General features: G+C 54.0%; 2 protein-coding genes across 5 annotated transcripts in view; one reads left to right on the top strand and one right to left on the bottom strand.

Annotated features, from left to right (window-relative positions):
- The first annotated feature begins 286 nt into the window (after positions 1–286).
- TMEM178A (transmembrane protein 178A) lies at positions 287–17,373 on the top strand. 4 transcript variants are annotated; one of them, XM_073339803.2, is made up of 4 exons: positions 287–730; positions 9,929–10,042; positions 11,186–11,323; positions 13,847–17,373. In XM_073339803.2, the coding sequence occupies exons 1-4, from the start codon at positions 367–369 to the stop codon at positions 14,086–14,088; spliced, it is 858 nt and encodes a 285-aa protein (XP_073195904.1). In that variant the 5' UTR covers positions 287–366; the 3' UTR covers positions 14,089–17,373. The 4 variants fall into 4 exon arrangements, with proteins under 4 accessions (XP_073195904.1, XP_073195906.1, XP_073195905.2 ...); XM_073339805.2 differs by having other exon boundaries at positions 382–461; positions 11,183–11,323; XM_073339804.2 differs by having other exon boundaries at positions 652–730; positions 11,183–11,323.
- The window catches only part of LOC140909755 (two pore channel protein 2), a 31,418-nt gene continuing 24,486 nt past the window's right edge, over positions 13,008–19,939 (bottom strand). Inside the window, exons 17-19 of the mRNA XM_073339802.2 lie at positions 19,332–19,445; positions 18,232–18,350; positions 13,008–16,586 (exon numbers count right to left, since the gene is read on the bottom strand). Of these exons, the coding sequence (XP_073195903.2) occupies positions 16,441–16,586; positions 18,232–18,350; positions 19,332–19,445 (379 nt within the window). The 3' untranslated portion in view covers positions 13,008–16,440. The remainder of the gene's footprint in view (positions 16,587–18,231; positions 18,351–19,331; positions 19,446–19,939) is intronic.

Raw genomic sequence — 19,939 nt, 5'->3', positions numbered from 1 at the left:
CCCCCCTCACACCCTCACAAGGGGGACCCTATGACTCCCCCCTCACACCCTCACAGGGGGGGGGCACCCTGTGACTCCGCTCTTCACACGCCCACGGCGGGCGGGGGCTGGCCCCGGATCCCCGGGCCGCAGAGCGCGGGAACCGGGGCGGTCCCGTGAGGGCTCTGGGCAGGGGCCGGCCGCGGGGGGCGGGCGCGGGGCGGAGCCGGGCTCGGAGGGAGCGGCCGGGATCCCCCTGGCGGCGGCGGCGCGGCGGGGCGGGGCGGCGCCGCTGTCCTTTGTGCTGCAGCCGGCATGTGGCCGGGCTGTGGCGGCGGGCGCCCGGCGGCGTGAGGGCAGCGGGCCGGGGGCCGGGGCGGCGGAGCCATGGGGCGGAGGCGGGCGCTGGTCAGCGCGCTCAGCCTGTGCCTCAGCCTGTGCGCCCTGGGGCTGCTGCTCACCGCCCTCCTCACCGACCACTGGTACGAGACCGACCCCCGGCGGCACCGCGCCGGCTGCGAGCGCCGCGCCCAGCGCCCCCGCCTGCTGCCCCTGCCCCTGCGCCGCCGCGGCCCCCGCCGCGCCGGGCCGCCCCCCGGCCCCGAGCCCGCTCGCCGCCCCCCGGCGCTGCCGGGGCTGGGCGTGCTGCAGTCCGGCTGCGCCCGCCCGCTCTTCGCCAGCTACGCCGGCCTGTGGAGGAAATGCTACTCCCTGGGCGTCGACCCGGACCTGGACAGCCTGGTGGAGAGAGGTCAGGGAGCGCGGCACGGGGCAGCGGGCACCCCCCCCCGCGCGGCCCCCTGCGCGCCTTGCACCCTCCCCCGCGCGGCCCCCTGCGCGCCTTGCACCCTCCCCCGCGCGGCCCCCTGCGCGCCTTGCACCCCCCCCGCGCGGCCCCCTGCGCGCCTTGCAACCCCCCCGGGCGGTCCCCTGCGCGCCTTGCACCCCCCCCGCGCGCGGTCCCCTGCGCGCCTTGCACCCCCCGCGCGGTCCCCTGCGCGCCTTGCACCCCCCCCGCGCGGTCCCCTGCGCGCCTTGCACCCCCCCCGCGCGGTCCCCTGCGCGCCTTGCACCGCCCCGCGCGGCCCCCTGCGCGCCTTGCACCCTCCCCGCGCGGCCCCCTGCGCGCCTTGCACCCTCCCCCGCGCGGTCCCCTGCGCGCCTTGCACCCTCCCCCGCGCGGTCCCCTGCGCGCCTTGCACCCTCCCCCGCGCGGTCCCCTGCGCGCCTTGCACCCCCCCCGCGCGAGCCACACCCCCCCCCCGCGCGGCCCCCTGTGCGCCTTGCACCCCGCCCGCGCGGTCCCCTGCGCGCCTTGCACCCCCCCCGCCGCGCGGCCCCCTGCGCGCCATGCACACCCCCCGCGCGAGCCACACCCCCCCCGCGCGGCCCCCTGCGCGCCTTGCACCCCCCCCACGCGGCCCCCTGCGCGCCTTGCACCCTCCCCCGCGCGGTCCCCTGCGCGCCTTGCACCGCCCCGCGCGGCCCCCTGCGCGCCTTGCACCCCCCCCCGCGCGCGGTCCCCTGCGCGCCTTGCACCCCCCCGCGCGCCTTGCACCCCCCCGCGCGCCTTGCACCCCCCCGCGCGCGGTCCCCTGCGCGTCTTGCACCCCCCGCGCAGCCCCCTGCGCGCCTTGCACCCCCCGCGCGGCCCCCTGCACGCCTTGCAACCCCCCCCGCGCGGTCCCCTGCGCGCCTTGCACCCCCCCCGCGCGGCCCCCTGCGCGCCTTGCAACCCCCCCGCGCGGCCCTCTGCGCGCCTTGCGCCCTCCCGCGCGCGGTCCCCTGCGCGCCTTGCGCCCTCCCCCGCGCGGCCCCCTGCGCGCCTTGCACCGCCCCCCCGCGCGGTCCCCTGCGCGCCTTGCACCCTCCCCCGCGCGGTCCCCTGCGCGCCTTGCACCCCCCCCGCGTGAGCCACACCCCCCCCTGCGCGGCCCCCTGCGCGCCTTGCACCCCCCCCGCGCGGTCCCCTGCGCGCCTTGCACCCCCCCGCCGCGCGGTCCCCTGCGCGCCTTGCACCCCCCCGCCGCGCGGCCCCCTGCGCGCCATGCACCCCCCCCCGCGCGAGCCACACCACCCCCCGCGCGGCACCCTGCGCGCCTTGCACCCCCCCCCCGCGCGGCCCCCTGTGCGCCTTGCACCCCCCCCGCGCGGCCCCCTGCGCGCCTTGCACCCCCCCCGCGCGGCCCCCTGCGCGCCTTGCACCCTCCCCGCGCGGCCCCCTGCGCGCCTTGCGCCCTCCCCCGCGCGGTCCCCTGCACGCCTTGCACCCCCCCGCGCGCGGTCCCCTGCGCGCCTTGCACCCCCCCGCGCACCTTGCACCCCCCCGCGCTCGGTCCCCTGCGCGCCTTGCACCCTCCCCGGCGCGGTCCACTGCGCGCCTTGCACCCTCCCCCGCGCGGCCCCCTGCGCGCCTTGCACCCTCCCCCGCGCGGCCCCCTGCGCGCCTTGCTCCCCCCCCCGCGCGGTCCCCTGCGCGCCTTGCACCCCCCCTCGCGCGCCTTGCACCCCCCCCGCGCGCGCTATGCACCCTCCCCCGCGCGAGCCATGCACCCCCCCCCGCGCGGTCCCCTGCGCGCCATGCACCCCCCCCGCGCGAGCCACACCCCCCCCCGCGCGGCCCCCTGCGCGCCTTGCACCCCCCCCCACGCGGCCCCCTGCGCGCCTTGCACCCTCCCCCGCGCGGTCCCCTGCGCGCCTTGCACCGCCCCGCGCAGCCCCCTGCGCGCCTTGCACCCTCCCCCGCGCGGCCCCCTGCGCGCCTTGCACCCTCCCCGCGCGGCCCCCTGCGCGCCTTGCACCCTCCCCCGCGCGGTCCCCTGCGCGCCTTGCACCCCCCCCCGCGCGCGGTCCCCTGCGCGCCTTGCACCCCCCCGCGCGCGGTCCCCTGCGCGCCTTGCACCCCCCGCGCAGCCCCCTGCGCGCCTTGCAACCCCCCCGCGCGGTCCCCTGCGCGCCTTGCACCCCCCCCGCGCGGCCCCCTGCGCGCCTTGCAACCCCCCCGCGCGGTCCCCTGCGCGCCTTGCACCCTCCCGCGCGCGGTCCCCTGCGCGCCTTGCACCCCCCACGCGCGGTCCCCTGCGCGCCTTGCACCCTCCCCCGCGCGGTCCCCTGCGCGCCTTGCACCCTCCCCCGCGCGGCCCCCTGCGCGCCTTGCACCGCCCCCCCGCGCGGTCCCCTGCGCGCCTTGCACCCTCCCCCGCGCAGCCCCCTGCGCGCCTTGCACCCCCCGCGCAGCCCCCTGCGCGCCTTGCAACCCCCCCGCGCGGTCCCCTGCGCGCCTTGCACCCCCCCCGCGCGGCCCCCTGCGCGCCTTGCAACCCCCCCGCGCGGTCCCCTGCGCGCCTTGCACCCTCCCGCGCGCGGTCCCCTGCGCGCCTTGCACCCCCCACGCGCGGTCCCCTGCGCGCCTTGCACCCTCCCCCGCGCGGTCCCCTGCGCGCCTTGCACCCTCCCCCGCGCGGCCCCCTGCGCGCCTTGCACCGCCCCCCCGCGCGGTCCCCTGCGCGCCTTGCACCCTCCCCCGCGCGGCCCCCTGTGCGCCTTGCACCCTCCCCCGCGCGGCCCCCTGCGCGCCTTGCGCCCTCCCCCGCGCGGTCCCCTGCACGCCTTGCACCCCCCCGTGCGCGGTCCCCTGCGCGCCTTGCACCCCCCCGCGCACCTTGCACCCCCCCGCGCTCGGTCCCCTGCGCGCCTTGCACCCTCCCCGGCGCGGTCCACTGCGCGCCTTGCACCCCTCCCCCGCGCGGCCCCCTGCGTGCCTTGCACCCTCCCCCGCGCGGCCCCCTGCGCGCCTTGCACCCCCCCCGCGCGGTCCCCTGCGCGCCTTGCACCCCCCCTCGCGCGCCTTGCACCCCCCCGCGCGCGCTATGCACCCTCCCCCGCGCGAGCCATGCACCCCCCCCCGCGCGGTCCCCTGTGCGCCTTGCACCCCTCCCCTGCGCGGCCCCCTGCGCGCCTTGCACCCTCCCCCCGCGCGGCCCCCTGCGCGCCTTGCACCCCCCCCGCGCGGCCCCCTGCGCGCAATGCACCCCCCCCGCGCGGCCCCCTGCGCGCCTTGCACCCACCCCGCGTGGCCCCCTGCGCGCCTTGCACACCCCCCCCGCGCGGCCCCCTGCGCGCCTTGCACCCTCCCCGCGCGGCCCCCTGCGCGCCTTGCACCCTCCCCCGCGCGGTCCCCTGCGCGCCTTGCACCCCCCCCGCGCGGCCTCCTGCGCGCCTTGCACCCCCCCCGCGCGCTGTCCCCTGCGCGCCTTGCACCCTCCCCCGCGCGGTCCCCTGCGCGCCTTGCACCCTCCCCCGGGCGCCTTGCACCCCCCCGCGCGCGCTATGCACCCTCTCCTGCGCAGTCCCCTGCGCGCCTTGCACCCCCCCGCGCGGTCCCCTGCGCGCCTTGCACCCCCCCCCCCCGCGCGGCCCCTTGGGCGCCTTGCACCCCCCTGCGAGGCCCCTTGGGCGCCTTGCACCCCCCGCGCGGCCCCCTGCGTGCAATGAACCCCCCGCGTGGCCCCCTACGTGCCTTGCACCCCCGTGCGCGGCCCCCTGCACCCCTTGCACCCTCCCGCGCGCCATGCATCTGCCCCTCGCGGCCCCCCGTGCGCCATGCACCCCTCCCCGCGCGGCCCTCTGCGCGCCTTGCACCCCTCCCTGCGTGGTCCCCTGCACGCTTTGCAACCCCTCCATGTGGTCCCCAGGGCGCCTTGCACCCCCCCCCGTGCGCCTTGCACCCCCCGTGCGCGCCTTGCACCCTCCCCCGCGCGTGCCATGCACCCTCTCCTGCACGGCCTCTGCGCTCCTTGCTCCGCCCCTGCGCCTTGCACCCCCCCCGCGCAGCCCCCTGCGCAAAATGCACCCCCCTGGCGTGGCCCCCTGCACAAAATGCACCCCCCCGGCGTGGCCCCCTGCGTGCCTTGCACCCCCCCGGCGTGACCCCCTGCGTGCCTTGCACCCCCCTGCGCGCCTTTCACCCCCCCCCGCGCACCTTGCACCCCACCATGCGCCATGAACCCCCCTGCGCGCCTTGCACCCCCCCTGCGCGGCCCCCTGCATGCCTTTCACCCCCCCTGCGCGCCTTTCACCCCACCATGCGCCATGCACCCCCCTGTGCGCCTTGCACCCCCCCTGCGCGGCCCCCTGCGCGCTTTGCACCCCCCTCCAACACTACCCGCTGCGCGGCCACTGTGCACCTTGCACCCCCGACTCTACCCCCGGTGCGCCCAGCGTGCGCCTTGCACACACCCCCAGACCACCCCCTGCGTGGCCAGCGTGCGCCTTGCACCCCCCCACGGTCACCCCCCGCGTGCCTTGCACCCCCCCCACGGTCACCCCCCGCGCGGACCCCTGTGCTCCAAATGCATGTGAATTATGCACCCTTAGTACACCATGGACTCCCAGTGCATAGGTACTATATACCCCCAGTGCCTTCAGTGCCCAGGCACTGTGTGCATCCAAGATTCCCCTGCCCAAACACCATGTATCCCCTGACCTAGGAATGCATTGGCACTGTGCACCTTTAATGCACCATGCTCCCACATCCCCTATGAACGGCTACTGTGGATTATGCACCCCTTAACTGTGCACCCTCTTACCCACCAATCCACATGCACCCTGAGGTGTTCTCTGGCCCTTTCGGCAGGGCCCTCAGCACCCACCCTCCTCTGGGATTGGCTGCCAGGGCTTTATGTGCAGGAGTAGCTGGCCTACAGTTACAGTAGCTACTCTTCTACTGCTCCCACAGTTAGGCTGCTGTGTACGTCTAAGCGTATGTTGCCTAATATTAAGCAGGCCATTTTTTGTTACTTCTCTGTGTACCTGAAGCAGCCTTCAACAGGCCTCCTGTACATCTCCTCTTTGTGTAAAAATATGCGCTGGTCATCTAGTAGAACCTCTGTTCCTCCTAAGTGAAAAAAACAAATATAGCCCAGATAATAACACTTCTCTCTCTTCAGAAATTAAAAGGAATAGTCAAGAAACATTTGCATCATTTGTCACCCGAATCTGAGATGTGACTTTTCTGCTTCCTTCCTTCATTGTCATCTGTTAAATTAGATCTTTGTAGAACAGCCAAGCCTTATGTCACATACATATGGGCTAATGTTCTTCTTTAGTACATATTGGGGAACAAAGATAATATGTTTCTTTTATGTTGCATCAATAGATTAAACATTTTCAAACTACACATATTGACTTCATGCAGGTTTTTTGTTTGTTTGGTTAGTTGTTTTGTTTTTTCCTAATATTTAACTCTGATATTATATAAGTATTATAAACCTTTTAATTACACCAACAAATAATGTGTAATACACTATTTCATGCTCAAAAGGGTGAGCAGACATCACTTTCTCTTCTTTAGCCACTTGATTAGAGGAATAGGGTAGTTAGTTATATTGTTAACATTAGGTGGAGTGAATGTTGCACAAAATATCTGTAACTTAATGAAACATTTCAAAGGTGTGCCTCTGAAGACACAAAATTTCGTTTACCAGATTGGCCTGAGAATAAGGTAAATAGCTTGCATTATGGCAATGAAGATGCACATGTGAGTGCTGCATTTCATACCATCTTAAGCCAAGTAATACACTTGCAAATTAGTAGAGAAATGCAAAAATAGATATTGCTTTAAGTGTTCTTATGCTCATGATCAGCAGACTCATTGTGACATTTAATTGCTTGTGCCTTAAGGAATAACATTTTGGATTTGGAGTCAGCTACACCCTAGAGCACATGCAAATACCTTCCCTGGGATGGATGTTGTATTTTCAGGGCCAGCCCTGCTCATAACCCATTCCCCATGCCTCTGTTTATACCCAAAATGGCATTTGTTCTCTGCAGCCAACATTCTTGACTTCTGATTAAAGTCCAAGGGCCAGCTGCTCCGCTTGTGTAAATTGGCATCCCTCCATTGACTTCAGTGCAAATATGAAGATTTACACCAGCTGAGGATGCATCTCAAAATGTCCCAGAGAGTATCTTTCATATATTAATATGTACAATGAGAGAAATCACAAAGGCCCTGCATTGCCTCTCTCTCTCTAGTCTTACACTGGTGTGTCCATCCCGTTAATTCCTGACTAGCATGAGAGGACCTTTTATAGATATTCCCATAGAGATGAACTCTAATCTAAACACATAATCATTGTGTCTGCAGACAGGTAACTTTTTCCTTTCCATAAACATCACCGCTCTCTCAGGCATAGGCCTCTTTCCTGAGACTCATATTAAGTATGTTAGTAACAAATGCATTTACAGTTGCTTACCACTTCAGAAAAAACACCTTTGCAGCATAGTTAAATTCAGATCACAACCTTGCATCCCTTTATTTTCCATATGCTGTCTCCTTTTAGTTAAAAAGGGTTTAATCTGTTTTAATAGTAAATTAAACTAAAAAGACATCAGTAACATTTGGTCCCCAGTTCCTGCCATCCCATGTGGCCAGCTGATCTCCCACAGCCAGTACCTCTTGGATGTCACCTTGACTGAGTGTCCCAAGTTTGCTCCTCTTGTGCATCTCACTAGAGGTCAGAAGAGTGTTTCCTTTTGAAAATAAACTGTTATTGGGGCAAATTCACTGTGGTCCGAGACACAAAAGTATCTTAACTAAAAAGATAGTGAAAGGGAACCATTGTGGTGGGTGGAAAATAGTAAATTCCAGTGCTCCAAGCTGAGGTCACTTCACACCGCACTGGCTAGGTGCTGGTAGAAAGGGTTCACAAGGAAGGTTCCAGATCCTCCAGGGTATTTAGGCACCTAACTTTCAGTGAAACCAGTGGGAGTTGGGCCCCTAAATGCCTTTGAGGATGCGAGACAAAGTTCACATATTGGGTTCAGCCATCTCCTTCCTTGACTCCATCTCCATCCAGCTCTCATGCTTCCTACAATTCAGCACCTCTCCAAGTAGCCTGGCTGTCCTCTGACCTGTCCCTGATGCCCTTGGCAAGGGAGGGGGAGAGTTCTTACTCAGTGCCCTTCCTGGGTGATTCACTTTCAGCTCCTCATGGAACCAGTTTAGTTTCATTATTATTTATATTGCAATAGTATCTTGTTCTTTGGGAGTTCCCTCTGTGCAGTCACACCTGTGGGATTGACTCCCTCTCCTCTTGGCATTTGCACTTGAAGCCAGGGCACATTAGCCCACAAGAATCACAAGTGGGAAATGCACAGGGCCCCTCAAAGAAGAAACATTCCCTGCCCCCCAAAGAGCTGACCATCTAAATAGACAAGACAGACACATCTGACCCAGGCCCTGCCCAGGGATAAGCTGCTGCAGTGTGTCTAGGGGTGTGTCACTGCAGAGTGCTTACGGAATGCTTCAGTGCAGCTGAGTAAGCAGCCCTGGTCTGGCTGCAGGTTTGCCTCACAAGTACCACAGAATTGCTCATGGTTTCTCTGTCATGAAGCCTTTCACTGATGCTATGCAACCTGTCACAATGTCATTGAGCTTAGCGGGAAAGGGCTGGATCCTGCCAAGTGCTGATTACCCCAAGCCCCACCTGAAATCAGTGAGAGTGCTCAGCACCTTGCACCATCAGCCCCTAAGAACAGCTATGCAGCTGCCGGTCAGGGCAGTACACTGGGCACTTCAGCTTCCTTACAATGGAGCCAGACTGCCTTATTGCAAAGCAAACATGGGGTTATCCGTACAGGGCCAGGTATTGGCTGTTAAAGCAACAGCCCCTTTTGGGGAGTGCCAGGGAACACCGCCAGTGGTGGATCTTGTAGGCATTTGTTCTGCTGAGAGCACAGCCAGACAGCTCTACATGTGCTGGGGGAGCGCGCATAGGAGCAGCAGCTGCTACATACTGTGACATCCCACCCATCACAGATCCACAGGATTGGTGCTATGTCCCCAGCTTTGGATTGGTCTGTAGGAGGAACCCCTTCAATGTGCCAGACCCCTTAGGGGTCTCCCTTTTCCTCCAGGGTAAGCTATGTGGCTTCACTACCTCCTTAGACTGGACCTCTGGGCCTGCAGAACCTCTGCTTCACACCGTGAGCTCCGTTCATTCAGCAAGTCCAGCTGAGACAGATCCCTGATGGAGACTTGTCCACTCTGCAGGGGTTCATGCACCTCGCCCATTATTTGCAACGACACTCACCCAGCGTTGTCCAAACAGTCAGGTTTATTAGTCATCTGGAACACAGCATAGGAAGTCCTTAGGGTAGTATAGAGAACTGAAGGTTAAAGCATAGGTCATTCTGGTTAACCCAGAGCCCAGCCAAGCTGTAAGGAACCCCTTGATTCAAGGTCTCGCTCTGTGTCTGACCTCCTTCATCAGACCCCAGGTGAGTCCCGACTCCTTCCAGCAGCCAACACTTATCTCCCCACTTCGTACCTCTCCAGTCCTTTGATCTCAAGCTGGGGGACTGTTGTTCTCTAAGGAGAGATGGGGAAGGCCTTATTCAAGAGTCATTGGTTGCTAGGTCCTGTCTGTATCCCATTGACTTTCAATGAGATTAGGGCTCCTTATTGCCTACATCTCTTCTGAAAAAAATGGACAGGCTCCTAAATCACTTAGGAACTTATAAAAATTTGTCCCCAAGTTCCTGGGACCTTGTGGGGCTGGATTTCCTTCAACATCTTGTGGGGGGAGAGGGCTCCTTAGAAAAGGCTCCAGGGTGAATGCAGACCAGCGGGTGGATGTGTGCGTGTGCATGTCCACACGCGGGTGAACTCTCCCAGCCCGAGGAGCTTGTGCATCTCTCACTAGCATCAAGCTTCTGCCATTTGTAGGGAGAGGTGGTGTTGGGTGTGGAACTGGAAGTGCAGGGTAGAAGCTGCGAGGTAGTCTGTGGGCACGGGGAGAGCAAATGGAGAGAATGCACTGTGGACTAATTATATTAGAAGACAATTTACAGCCTTGCTGTCAGTGTTTAACACAGTATTCTCTGGGGGAACCTGCTTGGTTTTTAGCAGGTGGGTTAATGAAGTCTGTTCCTTCCTTTCCTGAAGGTATTGTTCAGAGATGCACAGCTATCAAATACCACTTCTCCCAACCAATGCACTTACGAAACATTCCATTCAATTTAACCAAGACCATCCAGCAAGATGAGTGGCATCTGCTTCGTAAGTACACAAATTGTCAGCCTCTCATCTGGGGATGCACAAGATTCTCCATAACTCTGTCAGTGTTTCACATGAAAAAGCAAGACAACATGCTGGTCTGTAGATAGGGTTTGCCATCCTGAATCAGACCAGGGCTCTGTCTAGTCCAGTAACCTCTCTCTGGCCAGGGGCCAGTATCAGACGCTTTGAAGAAAGGGGTAAGAAATCCCATAGTAAGCAAATATGGAATAACCTACCTACAGGGAAATATCTTCCTAGCCCCTATCCTTTACAGGTTGGCTTATGCCCCGAAGCATGGCTGTTTATATCCTTCTAAATCTTTTTTTTTTATTTTAAATCCCATCTGATGTAACTCTGGATGTTCTTGTTATTCAGATAATTGGTCAGTCTTTTTTTGAATCCTGATAGACTCTTGGCCTAAATTATATCTTGTGGCAATGAGTTCTACAGGCTAACTGCACAATATGTAAAAATGTATTTGCTTTTATCTGTTTTAAATTTGTTGCCTCGCAATTTCATTAGATATCCCCTCATTCTGTGTTATGAGAAAGGGTAAATAGGAACCAACCCCTGGTTTAATTTTTCTGTACTGCTTATTATATTCTATACCTCTGTCAAGTCCCCTCTTATTCCTCTCCTGTCTGAACAGTCCCAATCTTTTCCTTCTCACTTGAAAGTTAATTTTTTTCATGACCCTAATCCTTCTTGTTGTCTGTCTCTAAACCACTTGTATTATCTGCTGTGGTCTCTTAGATAGGGTGACCAGAACTGGTATTCCAGGTCAGGTCACATCATTGGTGCTGGCGGTGACATTAGAACACTTTCAGTATTAGTTTCTGTTCCATTGCATCTACATCTAAACATTTTGTTTGCTCTTTTAACCATTGCTACACATTGAGGAGGGTTTAGTCCTCTGAGGAGGTTGTTTAGTCAGCTATCCACTGTGGAGCCCACATCATCTTATGGAGTGGTTACAATTAATTTAGAACCCAGCTTTGCCTATGAGTGGCTCGAAAGATTCTTCCAATATGCATTAACATGCATTTGCCAACAGGGTTTGTAAATAGTTCCTTGTCATTGTCTTTTTTGCTCTAAGCAAAAGGGTGATGTTTAATCTCTGCTCTACTTCTTATATGGAAGCAGATTTAAGAAGAATCACGGCTGGTTTTCTGGGCATGGCAGCTGCTGTTCTTCTCTGTGGATGCATTGTAGCGGCAGTCAGTTTCTTTTGGGAGGAAAGCCTCACGCAGCACGTGGCAGGCCTTCTATTCCTTATGACAGGTATTGTGCCATCTTTGTGTGCTAATTACAAATGAAGCCCTTGATTAGGTTTCTCTTTGGTAGACTGTGCTTGTTATCCATCAGCAGAGAACACCTTCCTTTGATCTTTCCACTTAGAACTGACTTTCCACTTAGAACTGACTTTCCACTGCAGCTATTTGGGTAGATGTCAAAAAAGCAGGCAAGATTTTTCTGAGTACTATAAGAAGACAGAAAGGGACTATTTAATTTCTTCTTCCAAAAAGGGAATAAAAAGTTTGTCCTTCATGCTCCATACCTGTGCCTGGGAGAAAGAAGGGGTAAGGGCACTCCATTACAGACTGTGCAAACTCTAGGACCGGGCGTGCAGGGGCAAGTGGGCATTGTGCCATTGCTTACTTCCCTGCTTGAGCATGTGGATGAGGAAGAGTGGGCAGAGCCTGGGCTCCTTGCCTTCAATTACCAGCCAGCAAACCTGAGACAGCATGGGGGGAGTGTCATAATTTGCTGGGAAATGATTTCTTTCCAAAGCAAAGAGGGAGGCTGAGACTAAATTGTGTTTGAGTTACAAAATCTGCCAGGGCTATTCCTGGAGGGGTGCAGTTTACATCCCCTCTTTTGCACAAGACTGGGTCTAAAGACAAAAATCTATCCCTAAACTTCACGTTAGTGGGGAAGATGAGTGAATAGGTTTCCCCCCGCCCCATGTCTTCTTCTTCACTCTGTCCTTGAAACAACAAAGGAGAAGTCTAAATTACAACAAAAGCAGCAGTTGTTAAGTCAGTGTAACAATTTTATTTTTGTCCCAGTCATTTATAACTTCTTGCAACTTTCACCCCTCACGTTACTGTTTTCCATCATTGGTCTTTTCCTAAAAATGAACTTTTTGGGGAAGTTTGAGGAAAAGTGTTCAGCTGTTTTTGCAGAGTGAAGGTGGGCAGGTGTTGTTTGGTTTGTATTATTAAAAAAAAAGTCTTTCATTTGTAACTAGCAAAAATGGAAAAGGGTAGGAAAGGTTAAATTCATTGTGGGAAAAGACCTTAATAAGAAGCAATTATTTTCCCTGGTCTGGAGGAAATTTATATTGATTTGACCAAGTTATTAACCTCTGAAAACCACATCTGAGCATGCACCATAGATTTTATTCCATAAACTTGTAAAGTGCAAGCTTAAGGAAAAATTCATTGTGGCTGGATGTGTATAGCTAATTTCACTGCATACTGAAAAATCTAGCCCCATAGATTGCTGCAGAGCCAGGAGGGACACATTGGACAGGGAGAGGAGCTCCTGCAGACAGGTGTGCAGTGGCTGAGAGACGAGGACCTCACTCCTCCACATCAGAGCTATGTTGGGGAAGGTTGGCTGGGGATGCATGTTTGAGTAAATTACACGTACAGACTAGATTTTGTCAAGTGCATACAAAACTATTGCCTCAGCCCACCATGGATCTTGTGAGGTGTGAAGGGGCTGCTCTCAACCCTGGGTCTTAAGGAGTGCATGAAGAGAAGTCTCCAATCTGAATATGTTAAGCAGGCCTCATGAATCCACAGGTGGGGCACTTAACACGCCTGCTCTAAAAGAATTGTGGGGTAACAACTGCAACAAACCTTAAACTGCTTGTAAAAACTGAGAGCGTTTTTTCAAGTATCAGAGTAGCAGCCATGTTAGTCTATATCCGCAAAAGAACAGGAGGACTTGTGGCACCTTAGAGACTAACACATTTATTTGAGCATAAGCTTTTGTGGGCTAAAACCCCCTTCATCGGATGCATGCAGCGGAAAATACAGTAGGAAGAGATATATATACACAGAGAACATGAAACAATGGGTGTTATCATACACACTATAATGAGAGTGATCAGTTAAAGTGAGCTATTACCAGCAGGAGAGAAAAAAAAACAAAAAACAAAACCAAAAAAACTCTTTTGTAGTGATAATCAAGATGGGCCATTTCCAGCAGTTGACAAGAACGTGTGAGGAACAGTAGGGGGGGAAACTAAACATTGGGAAATAGTTTTACTTTGTGTAATGACAGATCCACTCCCAGTCTTTACATTCAAGCCTAATTTAATGGTGTCCAGTTTGCAAATTAATTCCAATTCAGCATTCAGAAACCAGTTGGAGAACACTTCAATCTCCCTGGTCTCTTGATTACAGACCTAAAAGTCGCAATATTACAACAAAAAAAACTTAAAAAACAGACTCCAACAAGAGACTGTTGGAAATGGCCCATCCTGATTATCACTACAAAAGGGTCCCCCCCTGTGCTGGTTCTCCTGTTCTTTTTTCAAGTAGGAACTAGAAGAAGTTATATTAAGTTCATAATTAAAATACAGAGCCAGCGCTCAAAGACTTGTATAGTCAGATAAGACCTTGAAACATTGCGAATGCCAGCATTAATACCACACGTTCTATCCAAGTAAGAAAACAGCTTTTGCCTAGTTTTTTGATTTATAAAAACTATGTTTAACAGGGATGTGTTTGCTCTTTTATTTATCCCAGACTGTATAAATCTACTAACCCTGAGAATATGTTTTGTTTACAGGAATATTTTGCACTATTTCTCTGTGCACTTATGCAGCAAGTATATCATATGATCTAAACCGCCTACCAGCATTCATATATAGTCTTCCTAATGATGTGGAACATGGATACAGCTGGTCTATATTTTGTGCATGGTGCAGTTTAGGATTTATAGTAGCAGCAGGATGTCTTTGTGCTGCTTATCCATTTGTTCACAGGACCAAGATTATTCATCTAAAGTCTGCCAGAAACTCTTCTGTATGACTGCTTCTCAGAAGATGGTGTTCTCTACCCTTGTTCAGTGACAGGTGAACAATATTGTTCAAGGACTTACCACAACAAAGAAAAAAGTGAAAGGAAAGTTACATTCAGGATTCCATGCACAAATACCTACCTGATCCTTCAAAATCTACTAGTCAGGAAACAAGAGGAGTTCTGTTCTGCTTCCTAGCGGACTGAAATCAAATAGAGGAAACACCTTCCCAAGGACAAGAATAGTGGGGGTATTAACTGCTTCAGTCAATATACTGTGTATATGTGTGTCTGAAAGGAGATGAGGCTATTCACACAGGAAAAGAGAAGGAAAAGCTGTGATGAGAATTTAGGGCTATTTCTATTTTTCAAATGTTTGTACATAAAGTAACTTATCAGAGGAGAAAAAAATCATTGCCAAATGAGTCTTAGTCAGAAAAAATGCTTTTCTTTCCATAGGATCATACTTAATACACTTCAATTCAGCTTCTTCTGAACTTTGTTTTTTGCTGTCAGATAGACCCAGTCTCTGTCCATGTACCCCATATGAATGTTCTTTGTCAAAACAAGATTCCTGCTTGGTTTTTATTTCCCTTTGTACTTTATAAGTAACCAAAAAATGTTTATTGCTTATATAGCTAAGAGATTCACAGTGTGGAGAGATTCACCATTCCCACGGATATCATTAGAAGTCACCTCTGTTGTGAAGCTTCAGCATCTTTGTGTTAAACTACAATTCAGTAGTAAAACACCTCCCTCTATGAGCATCATGTTGTGTTGAGTAGAAAAGTTAGTGGCTTGGAACTGGGTTTTCTCTTAATGCTGATGCATCTTAACCCTGAGTAGGAATCATTACAGCAGAATTTCTAGTGACAGGGTAGTCACAGATCCAGTCAAGTGCCCCTCTTGGTTCTCACCAGACTTCTGTGAGAGGCAATGCAGGCCCTGGCTCCCAGGTTTTAAGCCTCCAGACTCCAAACCAGTGCTCCCACCCCTCCCCTCATGAGCTCTACTGTCCCCACCTGCAGAGGTATAAACATCCTTCATTTACAACTGCAGTGTGAAAGCATGGCATGGCGCAGTCTCCCCACCCTCCTTGCCCTCAGACACTGTTCTAGGGTCAGACCTTTGTGATTTAGCAGGAGGAACAGAGGTGTTTGGAGGGGGCACTTATCCCTTTTGTAACCTCAGCATGAAACGTTTGGGGGTGGAAAAGGGAGATGGTGTATTGCTAGACAGAACTTGAAGTTGGCTCGTGGTAAGTGCCTCCCCCATCCCACAAGCATGAATGTACACAGGCAACTCCCTCCAAGAATAACTGGTGAAGAACCTGTTCTTGTTTCCTTCCACCCTTAGGGCAGGGTTTCCCTAGTCTTGGAAAGCTGCGTGGCCCCTGTATGAAAGTGAAATCAACTATACCTTCCTTCTCACAACACTGTGTTGATACAGGCTTATCCCACATGAGTGCTTGCTTACTCACAGTAGATTGGGTGGTTCTTTACAGCAGGATACTTCCTCACATGCTTTAGTGAACAATGGTTTGAGGCTCTTTGCAAACTCAGGCAGACATCTCTGCATCAGTTAAGTCTGAAGACCATGACATGACTTTCTTTGCAACCAGAACAGCGAGAGCTTTTTTGATGAAAGCAGAGACTCTAGAAAACAAGTGAGAGGCTTATCTGCACACACCCCTCTGAAGAACACCATTTCAAGCTGTTTGGATTTGCCCATAGCTGTGGAATATTAGCAGCTGAGAAAGGTTAAGGTACTGGCCAATCTCTGCCCACCCCCTACTTAGCTGCCATGGTTAATTAGCCCTTTGAAAGCATGTCATGGCAAGGGCTAGTAAAATAGCCCACTAAGTAGCAGCTTTGTGCCAAACTGCAAAATGGCTTTTGTATCATTTTTATTTTAGCTTACACATTTATCCATAGTCTTGACTGGTAATGCATCTAAAAAGTCACTGTGCTAGAAAATTTCCAGTTACAAGTAGCTAAATACTCCTTAACAAGGTCAGACTTTTAAATAGTATATGTAATGCTACAATAGTTTTAGGTAGCATGATCTCTGACCGAGCTAAGATACACACTCCATGAGATTTCCCTTTAGAAAATACTTTCCTTGATTTATAGGTGGACTTTTACTCCCGGTAAAACTGACCACTCTGACTCAGGGTGCTGCCACTTTAAACATAACCCGTCCAATGTGCAGAAGAGCATCATTGTGCAGACTTGCTCTAAAACTCTAAAGATCTTGTACATGACAGTGTCAAAGTTGTATGAATTAGAGTCAGAGCAGAGATCTCTTAAGAATTAATAGAGACAGAGCTAGTGTTTCCACTTCTATTTCCTTCTGTTCTCCACACTATGCAGCGCTGTCAAAGGTGGGATTCTTTGGGTAAACATCAGCAGGGGAGAGGTTTAAGATTTCATCCACTGATGGCCCATCATCTTCTGGTAGTATCTCTGCCTCAAACATACGCTGAAGCAAAGCATCAACTGTCCTGTACCCTGAGAAAAGAAAAACAAACAACACTGGTTTCTATAGTGGCCTAGGCTAGTTAGCCATTCCCTTAATTTACTTTATGCTCAAAGGCTAAGTCATTTTGTGATATATGTTCCTCACTTTGGGTGACAAGTCACTGAGGTGTCTACCCTGCCAGTTTACATCCCCATTCCCCAGCAAACAAAGGCAGCTCTTTCAATCAGCATGTGTTATTTACCACTGTAAAAACATGTACATGTGAGAACCTCCCTCTGTAGGATTGGTCCCTACAACACATTTTCTAGCACTTTGTCCGCTAACTATTTGAACATCCTGAACAAATCCACAATGAAAGAGCAAACAGTTTTCATTAACTGCTGCCTTTTCAGGGTTTTTTTTCCCCAATGAAGCTGTTTTGATAGAGCACTTGAAGAAGCAGGGAGCGTTATACGAGGCCCCTAGACTCAGGCTTTCAATCAGTTTGTGCGTTAAACAGAAAATCCAGACTTATAGTGAACTTCAACTGGATTCAACAGGAAACAATCAAGACACAGGGAGAATGTTTCTGGAGAGGAAGGATGAGCATTAAACCAAGCAGTAAGAGTTGCAAAGAGTTACCAAAGAGTCTCAGCCAGGATAAAAGTGAAGTGGATACAAGGAGAAAACAGCAACAAAGAGGCTTCCTAACATCTGGAGAAGCTGAACCACCAAGACTGTTCCTGTGTAAGTAGCTCCTGCAGGCAACGAGCTTGTGCTGTAAAGCCCAGGAGCTTGACAAAGAAAGTGCTACAATAAAAAACAGCATAAACACTATTAGAATCTGACTGGGGCTGGGGTGCCAAAAACCCCAAACTGAGTTCTGATTCTCTGTTGGGCTTGATCGTGCCACATTTGATCACAAACATGTGGCATGCTCAGATGAAAGAGGTGCTGGCGGCTCAAGCAAATTTTTTACTTTCGTAGCTGACACGGCAAGCATAGAGGTGCCAGGGCTATGCACGGCCAAGCCAAGAGCCCTGGAAAAAATTAAGCCCTGCCAGTGACCATCATACTTCATGGACGAGAAGATATGTGAGGGTTGGAAATAGTCCGAAAGAGACTTCTTGGTCCCAGCCTGCTGTTTAAAGGGGATTTAGAAGAAGTCTCTAGGTGGGTTTTAGCTGCAGGGACAGCTACACTTATATCAGCTTCCTCTGCCACCCCTCCACAGGGGTGCTCCCCTCCCTGCCTTGGGACCTGAAGTCCATTGGAAACCTGTATTTGAGACATCAGGAGAGAATTAAGGTTTTGAACAACTCATCTCATCAGGAGTGGCTTCTAGAGTCCCACTAAGCTTTTTTTCCAAATGGCCAAGTGAACATGCCATCCTGTAATGGCGACTGCACACGAGTGGACGTTTGGAGAGGGGCTCAGTTGGGTAGAGGCACACTGCACCTAAAACACACACACCACAATAGCCTGCGAGGGTGCACTCACTGACTCATTGCTGTGGGTTGATTAATGCCAATTCACAGCAACTTAGTAAGAATCTCTGTTTGCCAGCCCCAGGAGTCTTCCAGCTGCAGTTCATCACCCTGGAATATTTGTTATCTCAACAGAGACCTGACAGACAAGCAGAGAATTCAGCAGTGGATTTGTTCCCCAGAGAAGAGCCTTTGGGAATGGACTTACTTTTAGAAGCTATTTTAAACATCAGCCCTTTAGACTTTTTCTTGGTTATTTCTTCCCCTCCAAGGTCATTCTCGTTGGTTTCCATGTTGTCTATTAGTTTGCCATCACGTAGTTCTTCCCTTTAAATAAAAATATATATCCCTATGAAGCCACTTAAAAATGCACTCCAGTGCTCTCCACAAGTTCATGAATTGGACTGGCTCTCCCAGACTCTTGCTACTGGGGCTTAGAGCCCCAGAAGTCCCTCCCCCAAAAGCCCCTCTGCATGCAAAGCAGAGCATGGCTCAGAATCAATGGAGCAGACCCTGCGATGCAGGAGCAGAACCCCCACACCTCTGGCAGGAGAAAGCAGAGAAGGGGACAGCAACCTTTTCCCATTCTAAACATAAAACCAACAACTGCTACTGACAGTCTTCCAGCGGGGTCAGCGAAATGCTGGCCTCTTACAGCAAGGAGAACATGCCTGTCTGCCTCCCACCCTGCAACTGGGAATTAGCAGAGATGTCTGTCCAGAAAGGGTCTCATTTTAGCTGTTAGCCCCTTATGGGCCAAGTCAACTGCCTGAGCTCACACTCCTCTGCCCAAGCCATGTTCTAGGCTAGGGTTTAAAGCAACACACACCACACCTTTCAATCAGAGTCCGGATGCCCACTGCAGCCACTCAGCTGGTCTAATGAGGGAAATTGGACTGTCTCTGAATACAGCGTCTAGAGCAGCCCGAGGCAGTTTTGTTGATTTCACTAAAGTAGCTCCCTGAACACCCCTCTCTGCCAAAGGCCCCCCTCTCTCTCTCTCGGTGTCTGTGCGCAGGAGGGAAGGGGGAAATGTGAGAGAAAGTGGAGGTGTACAGATAAGAGATCCTATGCATAAGAGTCACGTTTTTCTAAGGCATCTGATCACCACAATGGTGGGGAGGCTATAAAATGGAACTGAACTCACCCAGGAGACTCTGGAAACCTAGATCAGATGCCTGAACTCTTGTATTTCTCTCAACTGCACATCACTAAGGAAAATCTGATTACACGGTCCATCAATAACTGGAGGTGTTGAGAGACCCACCCACAAAGTACCATGTTTCCCCTGTAGTTTAGTTTACTTACTCTTGGATTCCTACTCCCAGCTCTTGAATTTTCCTCTCAATGGCAGTTTCTACTTCACTCTTTTCCAGTGAGTACTCCACAAAGAAAGCTTCTAGGATAAATGCTATGAGAATACTGAAAGGGGGGAGGGGAAAGACATGCTGTTTGGGCATGTTATTAATTAAAGGCAGGATTATGTTTTTGCAGAGCAAGCCCTCACATTATTCATCGATTTCCACAGTAGCAGACTGTGGAATTCCTGGCCCATCAGTACAAATCTGTCAGTGCATAGATACTGTGGAAATGCCCCCAGAGCAACAGATAACCTTTGCTATTTGCCAAAGCCCCCCAACATGTCTTCATGGCCTGGCACTGAACAGGGATGGAGGAACTGGCAGAGTCCCAGTCAGATTTGCAGCTAGACACAGTTTAATTCTTATTCTTTAAAATTCCAGCCCCAAGCAGCACTTTACAGAGGTAAGTACGGTTGTCCATGAGACTTGTTCAGGGCTAGATGCCCTTCCCCTCTCTAAAGCATCCCCAATCCTTTCTCCACAGGGGACACAGAATCCTGCATTCCTTCCTGCCTAGTCTGTTCCATCTTTTAAGGAGGAGAATCACCCTTTACA

The sequence above is a fragment of the Lepidochelys kempii genome, chromosome 3 (assembly GCF_965140285.1).
Source record: "Lepidochelys kempii isolate rLepKem1 chromosome 3, rLepKem1.hap1, whole genome shotgun sequence".
In the NCBI taxonomy this organism is placed as follows: Eukaryota; Metazoa; Chordata; order Testudines; family Cheloniidae; genus Lepidochelys; species Lepidochelys kempii.
The sequence above is the reverse complement of the archived record's forward strand: the minus strand, read 5'-3'. Positions and strand labels throughout refer to the sequence as shown.